The sequence below is a fragment of the Stenella coeruleoalba genome (genome assembly GCF_951394435.1).
Source record: "Stenella coeruleoalba genome assembly, chromosome: 16".
NCBI classification, from domain to species: domain Eukaryota; kingdom Metazoa; phylum Chordata; class Mammalia; order Artiodactyla; family Delphinidae; genus Stenella; species Stenella coeruleoalba.
The window spans coordinates 26,031,095-26,050,577 of NC_137162.1; the positions used below are offsets into that span (position 1 = coordinate 26,031,095).

At 44.9% G+C, this 19,483-nt stretch overlaps 1 protein-coding gene across 4 annotated transcripts in view; it reads right to left on the minus strand.

Annotated features, from left to right (window-relative positions):
* SUFU (SUFU negative regulator of hedgehog signaling) overlaps positions 1 to 19,483 on the minus strand; it is a 110,811-nt gene that overhangs the window by 72,236 nt on the left and 19,092 nt on the right. For all 4 annotated transcript variants that reach the window (XM_079900643.1, XM_079900642.1, XM_079900641.1 and 1 more), the window contains exon 3: positions 5,080 to 5,216. In XM_079900643.1, the coding sequence (XP_079756769.1) occupies positions 5,080 to 5,216 (137 nt within the window). The remainder of the gene's footprint in view (positions 1 to 5,079; positions 5,217 to 19,483) is intronic.

Genomic DNA, 19,483 nt, shown 5'->3' on the forward strand with positions numbered 1-19,483 from the left:
ACTATGTATCAAGCACTGTTCTAAGTGCTTTGCAGGTATTAACTCATTTCATCATCTCAAGAACTTCACGTATAGTTACTATTATTATCTCTGCTTTATAGTTGAACAAATAAGTTATGATGCCCAAGGTCAGGAGGCAGTAACTGGCAGAGCTGAGGTAAAAATGCAGGCAGTCTGGGCCTAGGGGCCATGCTCTTAAGCATGATACTATTCTGTCCTCCTTGATCTAGCAGTAACGTGCAAGATGGTGAAGAGTGCCAGGGAGAGAAGTGGAAATGGGGGCTACGTAGCCTAGCTACCTACCTAACTTACCAACGAGCTCAGGGACATTGGGCTGAGGACCTGTACTATGCAGTGAAACAGGAAAGGTGGAAGGAAGGGAGGCAGGGAGGGAGGGAAGGGAAGAGAGAAAGAGAGAAGGGAAGAAAAGGTAAGAAGGTGATTGAGAGGAGGCACAAGGGAGGTTTCTGGAGAACTAGCCTGTTTCTTGATCTGGGTGCTGGTTACATGGGGTGTGTTTAGTTTGTTAACTCTCAGCAAGCTGTACTTTTTATATGCATATTTTCATGAACAAGAGTTAAAAGATGAAAGTATGGGTTTAAGAGGATTTGGGTAATATTACGAATGGCTTTAGCCCTCCTCTATGTATTTTCCAAATGTTCCAGAATGCCCGAGCAAGGCATGCTGGAGCTCAGAGGCTATGTGCACAGGTGCAATCACCCATGTGGATGATTCTCAAACCTCATGGTCCAGCCTGAGACATGCAGCAGCCCAAATATCAGCTGGGCCCCCAGCAACGTGGTGTCATGGTTAAGAGAGCGGCGTTAAGAACTACAACGGCTGTCCTTTGCACTTACTAGCTGTGTGATTTTGAGCAAGCTACTTCCCCTCTCTGCCTGTCTTCCTTTCTGCAACTGTAGAGCTGGTATAACAGCGCCTAACTCACAGGGCTTTACTGCACATTGAACGAGCACTTACAACCGTACCTGGCACATAGAACACACCACTAAATTTTAGCTCTTGTCCTCACTATTCAGGCTCATAGCCATGGTCTTCTCTCTTACATCAGTTGCCATATACTTTTCTTCATCATTTTCCCATTATTTAAATAATTACTACTCCCTGCCATGTTTCAAAAAGAATTTAAGGAAGATTTGTTTTAGTTACTATTCAAGTAGTACAATCATATTATGAAAATCTGGAAAACAGAAAATCAGGTATTATACTTTTGGGAGTATAGTCATCCTGCGGCTGCTGTGAAACGCCTGAAGTGATCTACAGGCACAAACTATAGCTGTTACATTACAGACACCATAAAAGGGCCTGTCGCAGCAGACAGGACTATGGAGCCACACCAGGCAACATACACTCAAGAAACAGCCACAACTTTTTATTCTCAAAATTTTCAGTCCCATAGAAAAGTTAGAAGGATAGTACAATATATCCTTCACCTCCATACATCCTTCACCTAGATTCACCCTTTAACATTTTGCCACATTTGCTTTCTCCTCTGTCTCCCCCCGACACACTTTTTTTTGCCAAGTCATTCGAAAGTTAAGTTGCAGATATCATGTCATTTTATTCATAAATACTTCAGCTTTTATCTCCTAGGAACAAAGACACTATCCTTTATAACCATAATACCATATCACACCCAAGGAATTTCACAGTTACACAGTACTGTTATCTAATACACAGTCTATATTTTTTCTAATTGCCCTAAAAATAACCTTTTTTTTCCAATTCAGGGTCCAATCAAGGATCATACATACATTTAAACTGTCATGTTTTCTTTGATCTAGGTCAGCTCCAGCACCTTGCCATGTTTTCTTTTAGAGCATTGACATTTTTGAAGAGTCCAGGCAGCTGTCTTGTAAAATATCCCACAATCTGGATTTACCTGACTATATGCTCAGGATTCAATTCAGGTGAAACATTTTTGGAAAAGTGCTACATGGGGACTTCCCTGGTGGCGCAGTAGTTAAGAATCGCCTGCCAATGCAGGGGACAGGGGCTCAGTCCTTGGTCCGGGAAGATCCGACATGCCGCAAGCAACTAAACCCGTGCACCACAACTATTGAGCCTGCACTCTAGAGCTTGTGAGCCACAACTACTGAGCACACGTGCCACAACTACTGAAACCCGTGCACCTAGAGCCCGTGCTCGGCAACAAGAGAAGCCACCACAATGAGAAGCCCACGCACTCCAACAAAGAGTAGCCCCCGCTCGCTGCAACTAGAGAAAAGCCCACGTGCAGCAACGAACACCCAATGCAGCCAAAAATAAATTAAATAAATAAATAAATAAAGTGTTACATGGTTGGTGCTTTATATTTCACAGTGTAACATGTAAGGAGGTACATAGTAGTCATTTGTTCCATTTTTGTGTTGCTACATTTGATCATTTGGTTAAGCTGATGCCCACCCAAACTTTTCCATTGTAAAGGTATTCTTTTTCTCTTCGTAGCACATAAGTAATCTGTGGAGAGATTCTTTGAGTCCTTGTGACTATGTTATACCCCAACAATCTTTCTTATCTGATAGTTTTGACATCTGTTGATAATGTACCTGAATCAATGATCACATTAGTGTTGCAAAACAGTCACTGTGATGTTTACTGTGTGGCTGAAATGAACCCTTGCAAATCAAATCCCGCTTTTCTCCCCACTTGCGTTATTATTTCAGAACTATAACATCAGAACTATTTCAGAGGTTCATCTGCTTGACTCCACCTGACAGTGATTCATAACACCTGTTCTACATTTCTCTGATCTTGATCCACATGAGCAGGTACATTAAGTGCAAACAAACATATAAATGTACTGGCTTAAGCACTGGGCAGGAAGCTACCTGTCTATACAAGCAAGAGGTTGCCTAGTCTTTAGAGCCCCATTTCCTATAGTAGATCAAATTCCATGTCAAGAAATGTCTATTTTCCAGGAGCTGAAATAGGTCAGTTGGGAGAGCATTAGACTGAAGAAAGGTCTGTTTTCTCAAAGACAGTTCTATATCGGCATCAGTTACAGGCATCAAAGAAGGGAGAGAAGGGGACACAGTGGGTTCAGGCAGTAGACTCCTGGCACAATCTTAAAACATTAAAAGATTGTGCAGGGGACTTCCCTGTTGGTTCAGTGGTAAAGAACCCGCCTTCCAATGCAGGGGACGCAGGTTCAATCCCTGGTCAGGGAACTAAGATCCCACGTGCCACGGGGCAACTAAGCCCATGCATGTGCCACAACTACTGAGCTTGTGTGCCTCAACTAGAGCCCACTTGCCGCAAACTACAGAGCCCATGTGCCCTGGAGCCCACGTGCCCTGGAGCCTGCGTGCCACAACTAGTGAAGAGAAAACCCGCACGCCACAACTGGAGAGAAGCCCGCGTGCCACAACGAAGAGCCTGTATGCCGCAACGAAAGATGCCCCATGCCACAACTAAGACCCGATGCAGCCAAAAATAAATAATAAATAAATCTTAAAAAAAAAAGATTGTGCAGACCTAGACGCTAGGATAGTACCAAATCACATGAGCCAGCTGCTTCAAGCAGCCTGCTTCCCCCGCCCCTGTGAATGATACTTCTTCCCATCAACAGTCCTTTAGAGTCCAAACAACATCCCCAGACCAGCTGCATTAGAATCTCCTGGGAAGCTGGTTAAGAAACAGATGCCCCAGTCCCACCTCTGACCAACTGAATCAGAGCCCTCCGGGAGCGTTTGGGACTCAGTGTGTTGAGATCCCAGAGGATCTCATGAGCAGCCAGGTTTGGGAACCCTTGCTTACAGAAGACCCACTGTAGCCTTCAAAAGGGTACTATCCCATAGGCTACACAATGATAGATGGTAGTTAAGGATCAGTCCCATTACATGATGGCCAACCAGCCAACAACTGACCCCCAGGGGTCTGAAACGAGGACAGAGGGTTTCAACCTACATGGTCAATTGCACCCCCAATTTATAGCCTACTCAAGGCTGAAAAAAAAGTCACTATACTCAGAGAAGTTGCCAGATCTATGGTTCTCCAAATTTAGTCTCTACCAGAGCATCTGGGAACATCACCCACCAAAGATTCTAAGTCAGAGATCTCCTCTGGGGCCCAGGAATGTGTGCTTGCAACAAGCTCTCCAGCTGATTCTGATGCAGGGGTCCAAGGACCATACTTTGAGAGACCCTGGCCTAGATGCTAGTCTGCTCCTATCTATGACAGTCAAAGAGCAAGAGTTGGATAAAATTGTGTTGGCTTTCATTTGAAAACTACTTACCAAACCAAAGACACAAAATATAAAGTCATATGGGAAATGTTTCTGAGCAATTAATTAACCACACAGAAACATTCAGATGATATGAAACCCTCCATAAAAGGTACTGAATTCCACTCCGACATTTCATTCCACTTGAGGACTAGAGGCAGGCTGAGTCAAGAGCATGCGACCAAGGCTCCCAGCACAAAAGTCCCCACTTCCGGTTCCATATTAGCAGTCTCCAGAAGGGCACCAGGGGCACAGGACCATCCCCTGGAGGACACTTGAATCATGTGAATCAAACAGTATTTCTGACTGTCAAGGTCCTGCCTGATTCCAACTTCCCGTTCACACTGTGAGAGAGCAAGTTCAAGGTAATTCGTTCTCTCTCTGCCCTATCCTCTACTGTGAACACTAGACTTAGCCAAGATTAACATGTGTGCTCGTGCCCCAGAAATGGAGGTGGCTAGGCCACTGGCATCAGGGAGGAAAGAGTGTGCTAATTGTGGGAAAAGGGGGAGACAGAGGAAGTGCTGGTCAGCTCCATGCTGAGCTGGCCTTTGGCTCGCTGGGAATCAGAAGTATGGCTGGCAGACTGCAACCAAGGCTCAGGGTGTCAGGGACTCCCGCTGCAGGAGGTCATATGACATATCCTTCCCTCCCATGGCCCAGGCAGCTTTCCACCCAGGAAACGCCAGGAAACAAGCCACCCTTATGGTACAAATGCGGTATAGCACTCCCAGGAAAGGTCCTTCCACGGACATCAAAATATACCTTCAGGTTCCCAACCCAAGCAGGCTCATGGTGAAAGGACAAGCACACCAGCCAGCTCCTGGGGCTCTTACCTGACTGGAACACATATCTGGCCAAGCCTTGCATTAGTTCTGCTGGCCATGTTGGGGGCGCAGACTCCCCTGTTTCTCTCTTCAGACGAAATGTCAACTCAAAGCCAAAACCACTAGGTCCATCTGCTCCTGTGAATCTGGAAGGAATAAAAAGCAAATGTTTTTTGTTTAACTACCTTAGGGAAAACACTGTTTCGTTGTCTAATTAAAGTTCTTTCCCTTTTTGGGTAGGCTCGGCATCCAAACCCCCTAGTCGGAAGAATCTTGAGCCTTGAGGGGAGGAAGGACCTCGATAGCCAATACGGAACAAGAACTCTAGCCTTGCCCTCCTGCCAGCTACAGCACATGTGTATGACCTCAGCCCCGCCAATCAAATTCCCCTGCTGGTACTCTGAATTACGAGTTCCAGGTTTTGTGGCTCTGGAACATTCCTTTCTGTATGATTGAGTTAAAACCCTACAAAGGGAGATGGGTCACTAGGGCAAAGGGAAGATTTCCATTACTGAAAATAACCCTTACACTCTTTATTCCTTCAAGGTATTAATAAGCACCTACTTACTTTGCTAAGGATATATGTCGTACTGTATGCCCTATGAGGATGAGACCCTTTCTCCACTCCCACCTCCACCCTGCCCCACAAGGGGACAATCCTTGGGCTAAACTGGCTGGCCTCCAAACTCAGCATTTGAGGATGGGTCCCAAAGCAGATTCCAAATATCCAAATACTGGGCGGGCCCATGATCTTCCTGAAAGCCAGCACCCCACATGCACTCATCAATCCGCACATGCTCTTCCTGAAACCTGGCACCCTGTGTGTACTCTTCAATCACTGGAACCTTGAGGAAGCAGAGTTTGCCCTCCCTTCCCATCCCCAAGTGGCCCAGAATGATGGTGGCCACAAACATCATAGGGAGATGAGGCAGGGGGAGCAGTGCCTGCCTCGCTGTCTGCTAGGAAACGCCCAGGAGGCTGAGTGTCCACAGGAGTCCCTGAAATGGACTTCTGCCAGAGAGGGAACTGATGTGGACGAAAGAGCAACGCTGGTTGGTGGTGGCGCCTCCTGGGGTGAGGGAAGCATTCAGGGAGGGGCTCCTGAGAGTTACAGGAGGCTTGCCAGCATGGGAAGGGCTAAAAGTTAAGCTATGTTCATGATATAATTTTCAGTAATAATATCTTGTACAAACATGAGCCACAATGATTATACACATTTAAACTCCTCAGCATACAAATACAAGCCATAAAATAAGATGACAGCCAACACCTCCTTGTGCGCCAAGCTACCGGAACAGGCGGTCAGAGGGGAGAATGCTGAAGGGGCAGTGATGCAGTCAGTGCCCAACCCTGGGATTCCAGTGGCATCTTTCCTCCATCATCACCATCATCGTCCCCAAGGGGCCGGGCCGGGAGACTGGGCAGAAAGAGGTGCTAACGTCTCAGAAGCTCTGACATCAGGGCTAGCCCTGCTTGTGTACCCAGGAGTTAGTCCAGCCCTCCTGCACTTGCTGCAGTGAGGAGCTCACCTCTGATAAGCTAAGTCCTCTAAAGGACTGAAAAGGAGCCTTAGAATCACTATTTTCTCTGAGTATCTATAATTGTGGAAGGCACACTCTCTTTTGGGGGTACACTCCTAGAATTTTGGAGACCGGGCTAGAAGATGCTTGGCAGGATGCAGTGTAAGCTATTTTCCTTCCTTGCTGAATTGCCCTGTGTGGGGGCAATTCTATGCAGAAAGGCTGAGGGAATAGCTAAGCAAGCTGAGGCTGTTAAGAGCTGCCTCCCAAGGGCTATAGGCTCGCAAGGGGTATGAAAACCTGGGGTAATGCAAGACTGACTTGGAGTTAAAACCCTACAAAGGGAGATGGGTCACTAGGGCAAAGGGAAGATTTCAAGCAGCCGCCAATTAGAGGCAGCTTTGTAAAATGTATTAGACCATTACTCCCAGGGCTTTCATCTCAGGCCAAGAAAAATACATGATTTCTAACCGCAAAAACTTGAGAAACAGACTAAAAGAAACATGCTCCTCAGACTGTGCGATGGGGTGAACCCTCAGATGCAGAGAGAGTAGCCACATGCATCCAAGCAGCGAGGGCTGTGCACACACGCACACGCGTGCATGGGTGTGCATGCACGCACACGCATTTCTACGCCATCTGCCTCCACACGGGGTGCTTTCTGGGCCAGCTCTGCGGTGGGCAGGCCGGCCCTCACTCGGCTGGCTGAGATGGACAGGTCTGGCCAGATGGTCTCCACCTGTGTTTGATTACCACCCACCAGGCTGGCTGGATGCAACCTCTAAACTCTGAAACATGAGTTTGGAATGGCCCAGCCTCAGGATAAACACACAACCTGGAGCCTGTCAGAAGGCCTCTTCTTCAAAGCAGATTGCTCAGGCAATAGCCCAGTGACAAGGTCATTCAGTCTTTAAGGTCCCCTGGAGAGGCCTGGCCTGGTCTGCATTCCCTCAAGTGAGGGCTTCTCCAGCCAAAGCAGATTTATCTGACCAGACGATGAAGCCCCTCCTGGAGAGCGGCTGTCTCGTGCATCCTCCAAGAAAGGAAAGCATGAGAGGAAATCGGCACGTGCTGCAGAAGGTGGGATCTGGGTCAGAGCAAAGAATCTTTCTAACGCCGAAGGCTGCTAAAATACTGGCTGGTGGAAAAGGGGCCCAGTGGAATTTCTTCCTACAGAGATTCTTAAAGGAATATACTACAGATCCCCCCCAATCTGGCAGGGAGGGGTTCTAACTGTCTTGTTGCAGAAGGATGGATGAGACGGCCTCTCAAGATTGTTTCCAGCTCAAGAACTTCTGATCCTGCTCACTGAGGTGCTCAAGGGAGAAGCTGGCTTTGTCCCAGCAGTTTAGTGAGCCTAGGCAATGGCTGTGCCAGCCTCAAGAGTAACATTAAACCTGCCAACAGGAAAAACATGTGCCTTGAATCCTGACATAGTTGTGCAACCACTGGAACCTGCCCAAAGGTCTCCCCCAAAGCACCTGATTAAGAAGGTACCAATCAGACAAACAGGAACCTGGGAGAGACTTTCTAGAGTGTGGGTAAGCAGAAAAAGCTGACCTAAAAGTTGGCATCTCATGCTCAACACCATTAATTATTAGGAAAATTCAAATCAAAACTACAATGAGGTGCCACTTCATACCCTCTAGGATGGCCAAAATAAAAGACAGACAGTAACAAGTGTTGACGAGGATGTAGAGAAACTGGAACACTCACACTTTGCTGGTGGGAAGTAAAATGGCAGAGCTGCTTTGGAAAACAGTCTGGCAGTTCTTCAGAAAGTTAAATACACCATATGACACAGCTGTTCCTCTCCTAGGTATATACCCAAGAAAACCAAAAACATTTTTCACACAAAAACTTGTACACTAATGTTCACAGTAGCATTATTCATAATAACCAAAAAGTGGAAGCAACCAAAATGTCATCAACATATAAACGGATAACCAAAACATAGTATATCCATACAATGGAACATTATTTGGCAATAAAAAGGAATGCTGTACTGATTATTTGCTATAACATGGGTGACCCCTGGAAACATTATGCTAAGTGAATGAGGCCAGATACAAAAGACCACATATTGTATAATTCCATTTATATGAAATGTCCAGAATAGACAACTCCACAGAGACAGAAAGACTAGTGGTTGCCAGGGGTTGGAGAAGGAGAGAATGGGGAATGACTCCTAATGGGTATAGAGATTCTTTTTGGAGTGATGGAAATGTTCTGGAATTAAATAATTGTGATGATTGCACAACCTTGTGAATATACTAAAAAGCACTGAATTGTACACTTTAAAAGGGTGAATCTCATGGTATGTGAATTATATCAAAAAAAAAAAAGCTGGCATCTCAGATACACCTAAATGCTAGGGGAAGCAGGGCCAACCATGTCAAGTATGCCAGGCCTTTACCTGGCTCTATCTACTAATAACCACTACAATTAACTGAATACCTACTAAGTTTGAGGCCTTGTACTAAGCACTTTTCTGATGCCATATTATTTAATTCTCCAACAACCCTGTGACTCAGCCATTGTTATCCTCATTTAACTAACATATGAGAAAAAGACACTTGAGAGAGTTTAAGTAATGTTCTGTAAGTCATCCAGTAAGCAAGTGGTGGACTTCAGACTTGAGGTCTGCCTGACTCCAAAGCCCATCTTCTTATTGCTGTGTGACCTCAGGCAAAATATTTAACCTCTCCATGCCTCAGTTTTCTCATCTATAAAATGGGGATAATAACAGTAACTATTTCAGAGTTGTTGTGAGGATTAAATATTCAGAAACCACCTGGAACACTATAAGCATTATATCACACTAAGTGAAAGAAGGCAGTTACAAAAGACCATATGTTGTATGAATCCATGTATGTGATATGATAAATAATATAATTTGTAATATATTATATATTTATATTACATAAAATGTCAAGCATAGGCAAATCTATAGGAACAGAAAGTAGATCAGTGACTGCCTCAGGCTGAGGACTAAGGACAAATGCAGAGTCACTGCTAATGGGTGTGGGGTTTCTTTTGAGGGTGATAAAAAAAGTTCTAAAATTAGTTTATGGTGATGGTTACACAACTCTTGAATATACTAAAAACCACTAAACCACTAAACCGTATACTAAAAACCACTAACCGCACACTGCATGGTATGTGAATTTTATCTCAATAAAGCTGTTTTTAAAACCTGAAGGGAAAAAAACCCAAAGAACTAATAGTAAAAAAAATTCACAAACTATAGCTATAGATATATTCCCCTTAAGCATACAACAAGATGGTCAATCTCACTCATTTGCAACTCAAAAGCAAATTAAAAAAACAATGATACCGTTATCACTTCTCAGATTGGCAAAAATTTTAAAGTATGACATTACAATCTATTGATGAGGCTATGAAAAAGGTATTTTCATATGTTGCTGGTGGGGATACAAATTAGTACAACCTCTTTGGAGGGGAAGTTAGCAACACCTAACAAAATTACATATTGTTTACCTTTTTTTTTTGGACATGCTGCACAGCTTGCAGGATCTCAGTTCCCTGACCAGGGATTGAATCTGGGCCACAGCAGTGAAAGCCCAGAATCCTAACCACTAGACCACCAGGGAACTCCCATCATACTGTCTACCTCCTGACCCAGCGATCCCACTCTAAGAATTTGTGATCCCCAAATATTGGAAGCAACTAAATGCCCATTCATAGGAGAGTGGTCCGAAGAGTACTATGCAGATATAAGAAAGAATGAGGAAGAGCTCTACAAACTGATATGGAAACTGTTAAGTAAAAACAACAAACGAGTACTATAGCATGCCACCTTTTGAGGAACAGAAAAGGGAAGACAGGAAAATGTACATGTATCTGCTCATTTCTGCAAAAAGCAACACAGGAAGGATAAATCAGAAGTAAGATTGGTTATCTACAGGCAATAGCAATAGGAGGGAATCAGGTGGAAAGTACTGCGTGGTGTGGGATGTATGAGTGTATGACATTTCTCTGAATATACATTTTTTTGGATCAATGATAATGCTTTCACATACTCAAAATAAACACGGATGGAGGAAAATGCTAAATGTAATACAAACATAAATTAGTGAACTGAACTGTACTTCAATGAACAATATAACCACACTGAAGAGGGGAAAAAAAGAAGCCACCCAAGTACCTTACGTACACAGTATGTTGACCATATGTCATCAGGCTAAAGCCAAAAAGTACAGTAAAATACTGAACCCTGGTTAGTAGGTTTACTTTTTGCAGTGTTATGAGTTGGTAATTCTGAAACTACCTTCTGTGTAAATGTACTGTGGATAATGAGAGCCAGGTTTCTCTCATTGTCAGAAATGTTAAAAACTGGTAAACATTTCAAAGTTAGAAATACATAAAAAAGGATGGACAGAATGAGCCTCATAGGTATAATTTTGGAATTAAAGGTATCAATATGGTATTTAAGAGAGGAATAGATATAGAAATAGATAAAGATGTGGGTGTGGGTGTGATATATGTGTGTGTATTTCCTAGCTCTCTCCACTAAGTGACACCCCAAAAGCAATGATAACTCCTAGCACTCAGATTTTGGTGCCTAAATACCATCTGCCATTAAAAGAAAAGAGCTCACTGGAGAAATGGCTGAATCTAGGGTTGGGAAAGCACAAAATGAGCCTGGAACTTTTCATTGTGCCAGAAGGTAAGTAAGTACTTGAAGAATGATGGGAACATGTCAAAAGTAGAGAGAAGCCAAACTGAAGGGCTCCCACTGGCCAAATCTAGGACAATTTGAGCATCGAAACAAATGGTATTAACAAATTATAACCTATTAAAGTAAAAATCCATGACTCCACACTGATTGCAATGGACCTAGTAACATTGGCTCTATAGATTTTGGACTTACCAGCCTCCATAATTACATGAGCCAATTCCTTATTTTATGTATATATGAGGGGGTAGCAGCTTTTCCCTCTTGTGTTTGGAAAAAGCCTTTTCTATAAATATATTCTGTGGTATTTATAAAACATTTAGAAACAATCTAAATATTCTACAAGTAGGGGTATTATCAGTTCTGGTGCATTGTGTGGTGGGACATTACATGGTCATTAAAAATGAGACTTTTTTTTTTAACAAGTTTATTTTCCTTTTCTTCTTTTTTATATTTTATTTATTTATTTTTGGCTGTGTTGGGTCTTCGTTTCTGTGCAAGGGCTTTCTCTAGTTGCAGCGAGCAGGGGCCACTCTTCATCGTGATGCGCGGGCCTCTCACTGTCGCGGCCTCTCTTGTTGTGGAGCACAAACTCCAGACGTGCAGGCTCAGTAGTGTGGCTCAAGGACCTAGCTGTTCCGTGGCATGCGGGACCTTCCCAGACCAGGGCTCGAACCCGTGTCCTCTGCGTTGGCAGGCAGATTCTCAACCACTGCGCCGCCAGGGAAGCCCAAAATGAGACTTCTTGAAAGCAGGAGGACTAATCCCTGAGTTTTGAGAGGCAAAGAGTTTTCCGCCTCTAACTGGTGAGGAGGAACAGGAAGTATAAGTCAGAACCCCACTCTATATCCTCTATTGTTTGCTGTTCACCTACTTCTAACTATAAGATAAAAATATAAATAACTTTTTTAAATGATCATGAAATTGGAACCTTTGTGCATTACTTGTGGGAATATAAAATGGTGCGGCCACTGTGGAAAACAGTATAGCGGTTTCTCAAAAAAATAAAATAAACATAGATTAAAGATTAAACACAGATTTATCAGATGATTTAGCAATTCCACTTCTGGGTATATAACCGAAAGAAATGAAAGCAGGTACTTGAACAGATTTTGTACACCCATGTTCACAGCAGCTTTATTCAATAAAATGAATATAACCCAAATGTGAAAATAACCCAAATGTCCATCAACGAATGAATGGATTTTTAAAAATGTGCTATATACATACAATGGAAAATTATTTAGCCTTAAAAAGGAAGGAAATTCTGACACATGCTACAACATGAATGAGCCTTGAAGACATTATGCTAAGTGAAGTAAGCTAGTCACAAAAGAACAAACATTATATGATTCCACTCACATGAGGTCCCTAGAGTAGTCAAATTCAGAGAGGCAGAAAACAGAATGGTGGTTGCCAGGGGTTATGGGAAGAGGTAAAGGGATGTTATTGTTTAATGGGTATAGAGTTTCAGTTTGAGAAGTTGAAAAAGTTCTGGAGATGGCTGGTGGTAATAATAATTCCACTAAATACATCAAAAATGATTAAAATGATAAATTTCATGTTATATATATTTTACTAGAAACAAATGGTTTTAAAAAAGCATGAAACAAAACTTACTATAATGTGTGATCCAAAATATTTGACACACACAATGTAGAAATATACGAGAAAAAGGAAGAAAATGCAATAAAATTATTGAATATTATAGTGGCTATCACAATACAATTTTTCTTTTTCAAACTTCTTTGTATTTTCGAAGTTTTTTACCATTTATACCCTCCAGTCTAGACTGTAAACCCCACAAGGGCAGGACTGTGTCTTGTTCACTACTGTATCTGCCCATCTAGCCTGCCAGGCTTCTCACAGAACCTGTTGGCTAAGTGTCCATACTGGACACTCATGGTATGACAGGAGAGTCCTGTGGTCAGTGCCCACTTTTTCTAGGGGTGGCCTGGATACTTCTGAAGCAAGAAACGCTGGGCCAGCTAAGAATGCCACTGACCTTGTGAAGGTAGTACCTCTGAAGTCAGGTCTACAGACTGTGGCTCAGTCTCAAGCTCAGTGCTGGTGTCAGAAGAAAAGGAAGAGGGGACCATTTTCCTCTGGAGACATATGGCACAGGAGGACAGCCCAGTCCAATTCCAGAATCAAGACTGATGTCACTTCATTCCCTACAAAAGCTCCTGTTGGGCTTCCCTGGTGGCGCAGCGGTTGAGAGTCTGCCTGCCGATGTAGGGGACACGGGTTTGTGCCCCGGTCCGGGAGGATCCCACATACCGCAGAGTGGCTGGGCCCGTGAGCCATGGCCGCTGAGCCTGCGCGTCCGGAGCCTGTGCTCCGCAACAGGAGAGTCCACAGCAGTGAGAGGCCCGCGTACCGCCAAAAAAAAAAAAAAAAAAAAGCTCATGTTGTCCTTCCTCCCCTACCCACTGGTTCCAGGCTGGCTGGAGAACTGGGTAAAAACAGGTCTTTATCCTGGGGCTGGTCTTCCCTTCCAACCAGCCCTCCTCCTTGGGATCAGGCTTTGTTCTCTGCTTTACTGAGTTTGATATTCTCTCCCAGAAGAATGGAGCCTCTAGGTCCCGTTCCAGGGGAACAGACAGAAAAGCTTTTCCTTTGGTGTCCTCCCTCCAAGTGCAAACACACATCCCCAGCTGGACCCAGCGATTACAGAAAGAACTGAAACGAAGACCTCCAGTAGCTCTGGGGCTCGGCACAGGAGGCTGCCTATCTCTTCTCCACAAGCTCTCTGCCTTCCAGGGCAACACCAAGCAAGTGCAAGGACCATATATCCAAACTCCAGCACATGCTTGGAGCACCAGCTGCCTTTACTATTTGCACCAAGTTTCTTGAGAAGGTCAGTCTGCTCCAAGGCCCTCAGTGCTGGCCCAAGCCCCATGACGCCCTGGGATTGGCCACTACTTTGCCCCTTACACCCATGCAGAGAATAAAGAGCTGCCTGGCAAACAGAGGGCATCACTGGAAACCACTTCACTAGGGAAAACAGACTGTGAGCATTTCCCCATGCATGGCCTCTATCTGTCCCCTAGGGGACTTTCTAGGTGAAGAAAGAGGGACAAAAGCCCGAGCCCTGCTTTCTCCAGGGCTCAGCTCCTGCCACCTCCTTACCACACATAGTTTCCCCAGGTAACCTCATAAAATGGTTTCCAGCACCAGGTCTGTGTTGAGGATTCCCAAATCTATCCCCAAGCAAAGGACCAAACCCAGACACCGCAAACTCAGTACATACAAATCTGAACTCAGTATCTCCCCAAACGTGATCCTTCTCCATCTTTCTCTAACTGAAGACGAGTACTACTATGGTAGCCTGTATAATGGCTCCCCAGATATACACATTCTAATCTGTGGAACCTGTGTATGTTACCTTCCATGGCAAAAGGGACTTTGCAGATGTGATTAAGGATCTTGAGATGCTAGATGATAATCTGGGTGACCTCAAGGTAACCATACGAGTCCTTAAAAGTGGAAGGGAGAGGCAGAAGAGTAGGTCAACGAGATGTGACATGAGGACTTGGCCTGCATTGCCAGTTTTGAAACTGGAAGACGGGGCATGAGCCAAGGAAGGCACGTAGCCCCTAAAAGCTGGTAAAGGAAACGGAATATAGCCCAACTGACACCTTGATTTTAGCCCAGTGAGACCCATGTCAGACATCTGACCTCCAGAACTGTAAGATAATCAATGTGGTAATTTGTTATGGCAGCAATAGGAAACTAGTACAGCCACTAAGCCAGAATCCCAGGAGTCATGCTCCAGCCCTCCCTGTCCTCCTGTGCAGCCAGGCTGGCAGTCACTGAGGTCTGTTGACACTTCCTCCTCCCTCCTCAGCAGCTCTCAAATCTGTTCTCTTCTCTCCATCCTCACTGCCACACCATGGGTTGGCCTTTTTTTTCCCCTAAGGTAGAGTCGATGTGCAGTATTATGTAAGTTTCAGGTGTACAACATAGTGATTTACAATTTCTAAAGGTTATATTTCATCTAAAGTTATTATAATATGTTGGTTATACTCCCTTCATCCTACACTTGGATGGCCAACACTGCTCTTCCTCACTGATCTCCTGCCTCCTGCCCTATTCAGTTCTTCACTCTGATGTTCTCAAAATGGGATATGATGTACCTCTCCCCTGCTAAAAAATCCTCCAATGCCCACCCCCACTCCAAACCTTCAGGGTAAAGTGCAGACTTCTCAACAAGACCACCGGGAACTGGGTCGCCCTCACCTCCTCGGCCTCACAATGAATGAATGACTGGCAGATCCCTGACACACTAATGACTTCCTCACCTCTGAGACTCTGCACAGGTTGTTCCCTTTTTCTCTGCCCTCTGCTCATCTTCAGGAAAGCTCAGGTGTTACCTTCTCTGAGCTGGGTACCTGTGCTGAGTATCTTCGGTTTGCTCTTCTAGGTCCATCCCCACCGTGGCAGACAGATCCTGAGGTGGCCCCCACGACCTCTGCCTCCTGTGTCCATGCCTTTGTGGAATCCCCCCTCCATTTTTTTTTTCAAGTATTTATTTATTTATTTCGCTGCACCGGTCTTAGTCGCAGCACGCGGGATCTTCGTTGCAGCGTGCGGGATCTTTAATTGCGGCATGTGGGATCTAGTTCCCTGACCAGGGATCGAACCCGGGCCCTCTGCATTGGGAGTGTGGGGTCTTAACTGCTGGACCACCAGGGGAATCCCGGAATCCCCCCTCCTTGAATGCGGGTAGGACCTGGGACTTGCTTTTAACCAACAGAACATGGCTAGGTGATAGAATACCACTCTCATGATTACGTTACATTATGTAAGACCATGTCTTGCTAGCAGTTGCTATCACCATTGCTGGCTCTGAAGAACTTTCCAGGACTCTTGCAAGGAAAGAAATTCTGCCAATAACCTGAGGGAGTCTGGAAGTACTAGATACTTCCCCAATGGAGCCTCAGATGAGAATGCAGGCCAGCTGACACTGATTGCAGCCTTGTGAGACCCTAAGCAGAACACTCAGCTCAGCTACACCTGGACCCCGGACCCAGAGGAGATGTGAGATTATGTGTGCTATTTTGAGCTACTAAATTTGTGGTAATTTGTATTGAGGCAATAGAAAACCAACACACCCACCTTGCTCTCTGCCCTTTAAGGCTGACCTCTGTGGGGCTTCTGAGCCTTCTGGCTTCCACTTGGGTTCAGCCAGTGGAAGCCCTAAAGGAAATCAGAGGGAGGAAGGAGAGAGAGATCAGGGCTCCCTCCCTTTGAGACTACCTGAGGCTGGCCATGCTCCTCGACTGAAGGTTAGGGCTAAAGGTCACTCTGAGGAGGGACACTCTACACAACTCTTTCCTTCTAGGTTCTCAAATCTCACTCCCTCCTCTGGTCCCGTCAGCGCTAGGAGAGCAGCAGCCAAGCCAACCGCTAGCCCTGCATTAGTGCACTATCCTCTATGGTGCCCTTCCCTTATAAACAAACCCTCCCCCAGTCATCCTACTTTGAAGGTACCAAACTCTTTCTTGTTGGGTCCCTGACCAATATAGGGCACCTACCACTCTTCCTTACTCCTGTGCAAACCACCATCACAGGACCCTCCTTGCTGTACTGTAACTGCCTTCCTAGCTCTCCCATTAGGACTGGATTTGCCCCTTTTTGCACCACCAGTGACTGGCAAAGAAGTGCTCAGTGAAGGCTTGCTGAACAAGGGAACAGAGTGAGACTAAAATATTTACTAACTAGACTAAATCTGAGAAAAGAGGCAAAGTTTTACAAGATTTAGAATACTGGGCAAGGGATAAGGAGGCAAATGCCAGCCCAAGGTTATGAGCTGAAGGGCTTAGGCAGAGTGGTGAGTCGGTCCAGCAGTGCAGGGAAGCTGGGAAGTGAGGAAGGGAGACACAAGAGATTCTTAGTCTTGGGCTCTTGGGCTCTTTGAACCCTCTGGAGGTCCCAGGGTGGACTTAGGGAAGAAATTGCATAAAATTGTACTACCCTAGGGTCCTAATAAGATGCTAGAGAAGAGTCCAGTGACATAGGCAAGCATACGGGCAGTGGAGGTCACCTGAGCTGACACAAAGTCCAGCTCCACCACTTGCTAGCTGACCCCTGGGCAAGTTAATTTCCATGTGCCCTGGAGTCTCCTCACCTATTAAACTGGGAGAAGAATATTTGCTTCATAGGGCAGTTGGGAGGCTTTTAATGGATGGCACAGTGTCCAGCACCAGCAAGTACACAAACAGAGAGGCCAGTATTCATCCTTCCCTTGCTTAGTGCTCAGTAGAAGCAGTCCTGCTCATCATTTCTCCCTGAGAACAACAGCAGATGCCTCTAGCTTCCCTACCCTCTAGACTCTGCAGCTTAATCAGCTCCGTCCTTCAAGAGCTGCCTGGATCTTCCAGCTTTGCCCAAGTTCCTGACCTTGGATCCCTCAAACCAGGCCCAAGATTCTTCCTGACTGCTTCCATGCTTTGAGTGAAGCCATTACAACAGAATTCAGTAAACAATTACAAAATAAACATTTGCAAAGATTATGTCTTTATTTTGAACAATTCACAATTACTGATAGATACTTCATGAGCTGTTTTCGAATGGTGTTTGGCGACTACACAAGTACTATTCAAGGTAATAAAACTTTGTAAAATTCTTTTCCAGTATGTTTATATGGTAATATTCTGATAGTTAAGATTTTTAAAACACTTCCAGCTATATTATATGAATTTTGCACAATCTTAAAGGAAGGGAAAAAAAGAAAGAAAGAGAAAAACCATATCAGTTGAGACTCTGCACCCTCACACTGAGCTGGGATTCTCATGAGTCTACAATGCGGGGCAGGCACCTTTGAGTTTTAACTCTGAGTAGCAGATACTCTTTCTACTACAACCAGACTCGTGGAATGCATTTGCCTACTCATGTAGATGTTTCCTGAGATCCCTTGCTGGGAGCCAAGTACCATGTTCCCACAGCATTCCTCAAGTTTAAAAACAGTAGCTCCCAGGACTGATTTAGCTGAGAACCCAGCTAAACAAACTACCTGGCTCCCAACACTTAGGGTGGCTTAACTCTATCCTGGGCTTTCAGTGAGCAAAGAGCTTCCCAGACTGAGAACTGAATCTAAGAAAAGCACCAAGCTAAGAGCAGCAGACGCTTTCTCTGCAGAATGGTGAAAGCTGATCACCCCACCCTACTGGAGACCGACTGTACCTTCTTTCCTCTACTCCCATCCACCACCAAAGAACCCAATGGTCAGTCCCCAGAGGGATTCCAAGTCCGCCCCGTGCTCTATAGGAATTCTGGGCCAAGGAAGAGCCTGGTGCTTGAGTTCCTTGGCATCACTATGACAGCCCCCACTCTTGGCTTTGGGCTAAAGCAGCATCTATACAAAGATCTTTTTAAAAAAAAAAAAAAAAAAGACAGGCTAGGCCAATGGCGGCAAGATCACAGTCTGATTTGGGAAGCGAGGTGCTGTCTGCACACAGGTGTACAGCCTGGGGGCTTCTTACAGACCCAAGAGCCAGGGCATTCTGTCCAAGGACTTTCTGTCCACCCACTAGCCTCCAGGACTCTGGGAAGTCGGCCACCCCAGATCGAGACACCTGAAAGAGGGTAATGGGAAGAAACAAATCTTTTTCAGCATCTCAGTTCCCCAAAAGCAAGGATTGTACTTATTGTGTTCTGTACATGGGCACATCATGTCACAGCTAAGCAAATGCTAAATGATAATAATATTCCCATTTCTGTCCAAAGAGATAATTAGGCTGAGACGTTCAATGACAAACAAGATAAGACAGTATTAAAAAGCAATGAGCTTTCCTCTTAGTCACTGCCAAAGTTAGACTCAAATATCTTAATGGTATTTCCTTTGAGCCACTTTGCTGTTTTCTTTTTAGGGAAATAAAACCATCACTCAACTCTGTTCTCTTGCCTTCACACCAGTGCTGAGTTCCCAAATTACCAGAAAAGTTTCCTAAAACCCCACTCCTGCCCCCATAATATCATCCCTTTGCTTCCCTCATCAGTCAACAGATAACAGATAATTTGTTGAATGTCACGTTCTTTGTATTGTCCTCAAACTCTCCAACCTCGTCTTGCTCCGCTGTCCTCTTCTTACCAAGCCCCAAGCATATTGGCCTTCTTTCTGTTCCTTGAACACCTCAAGGTCCTTCCTACCTCAGGGCCTCTGAACTAACAATTTTCACTGCCTACAATC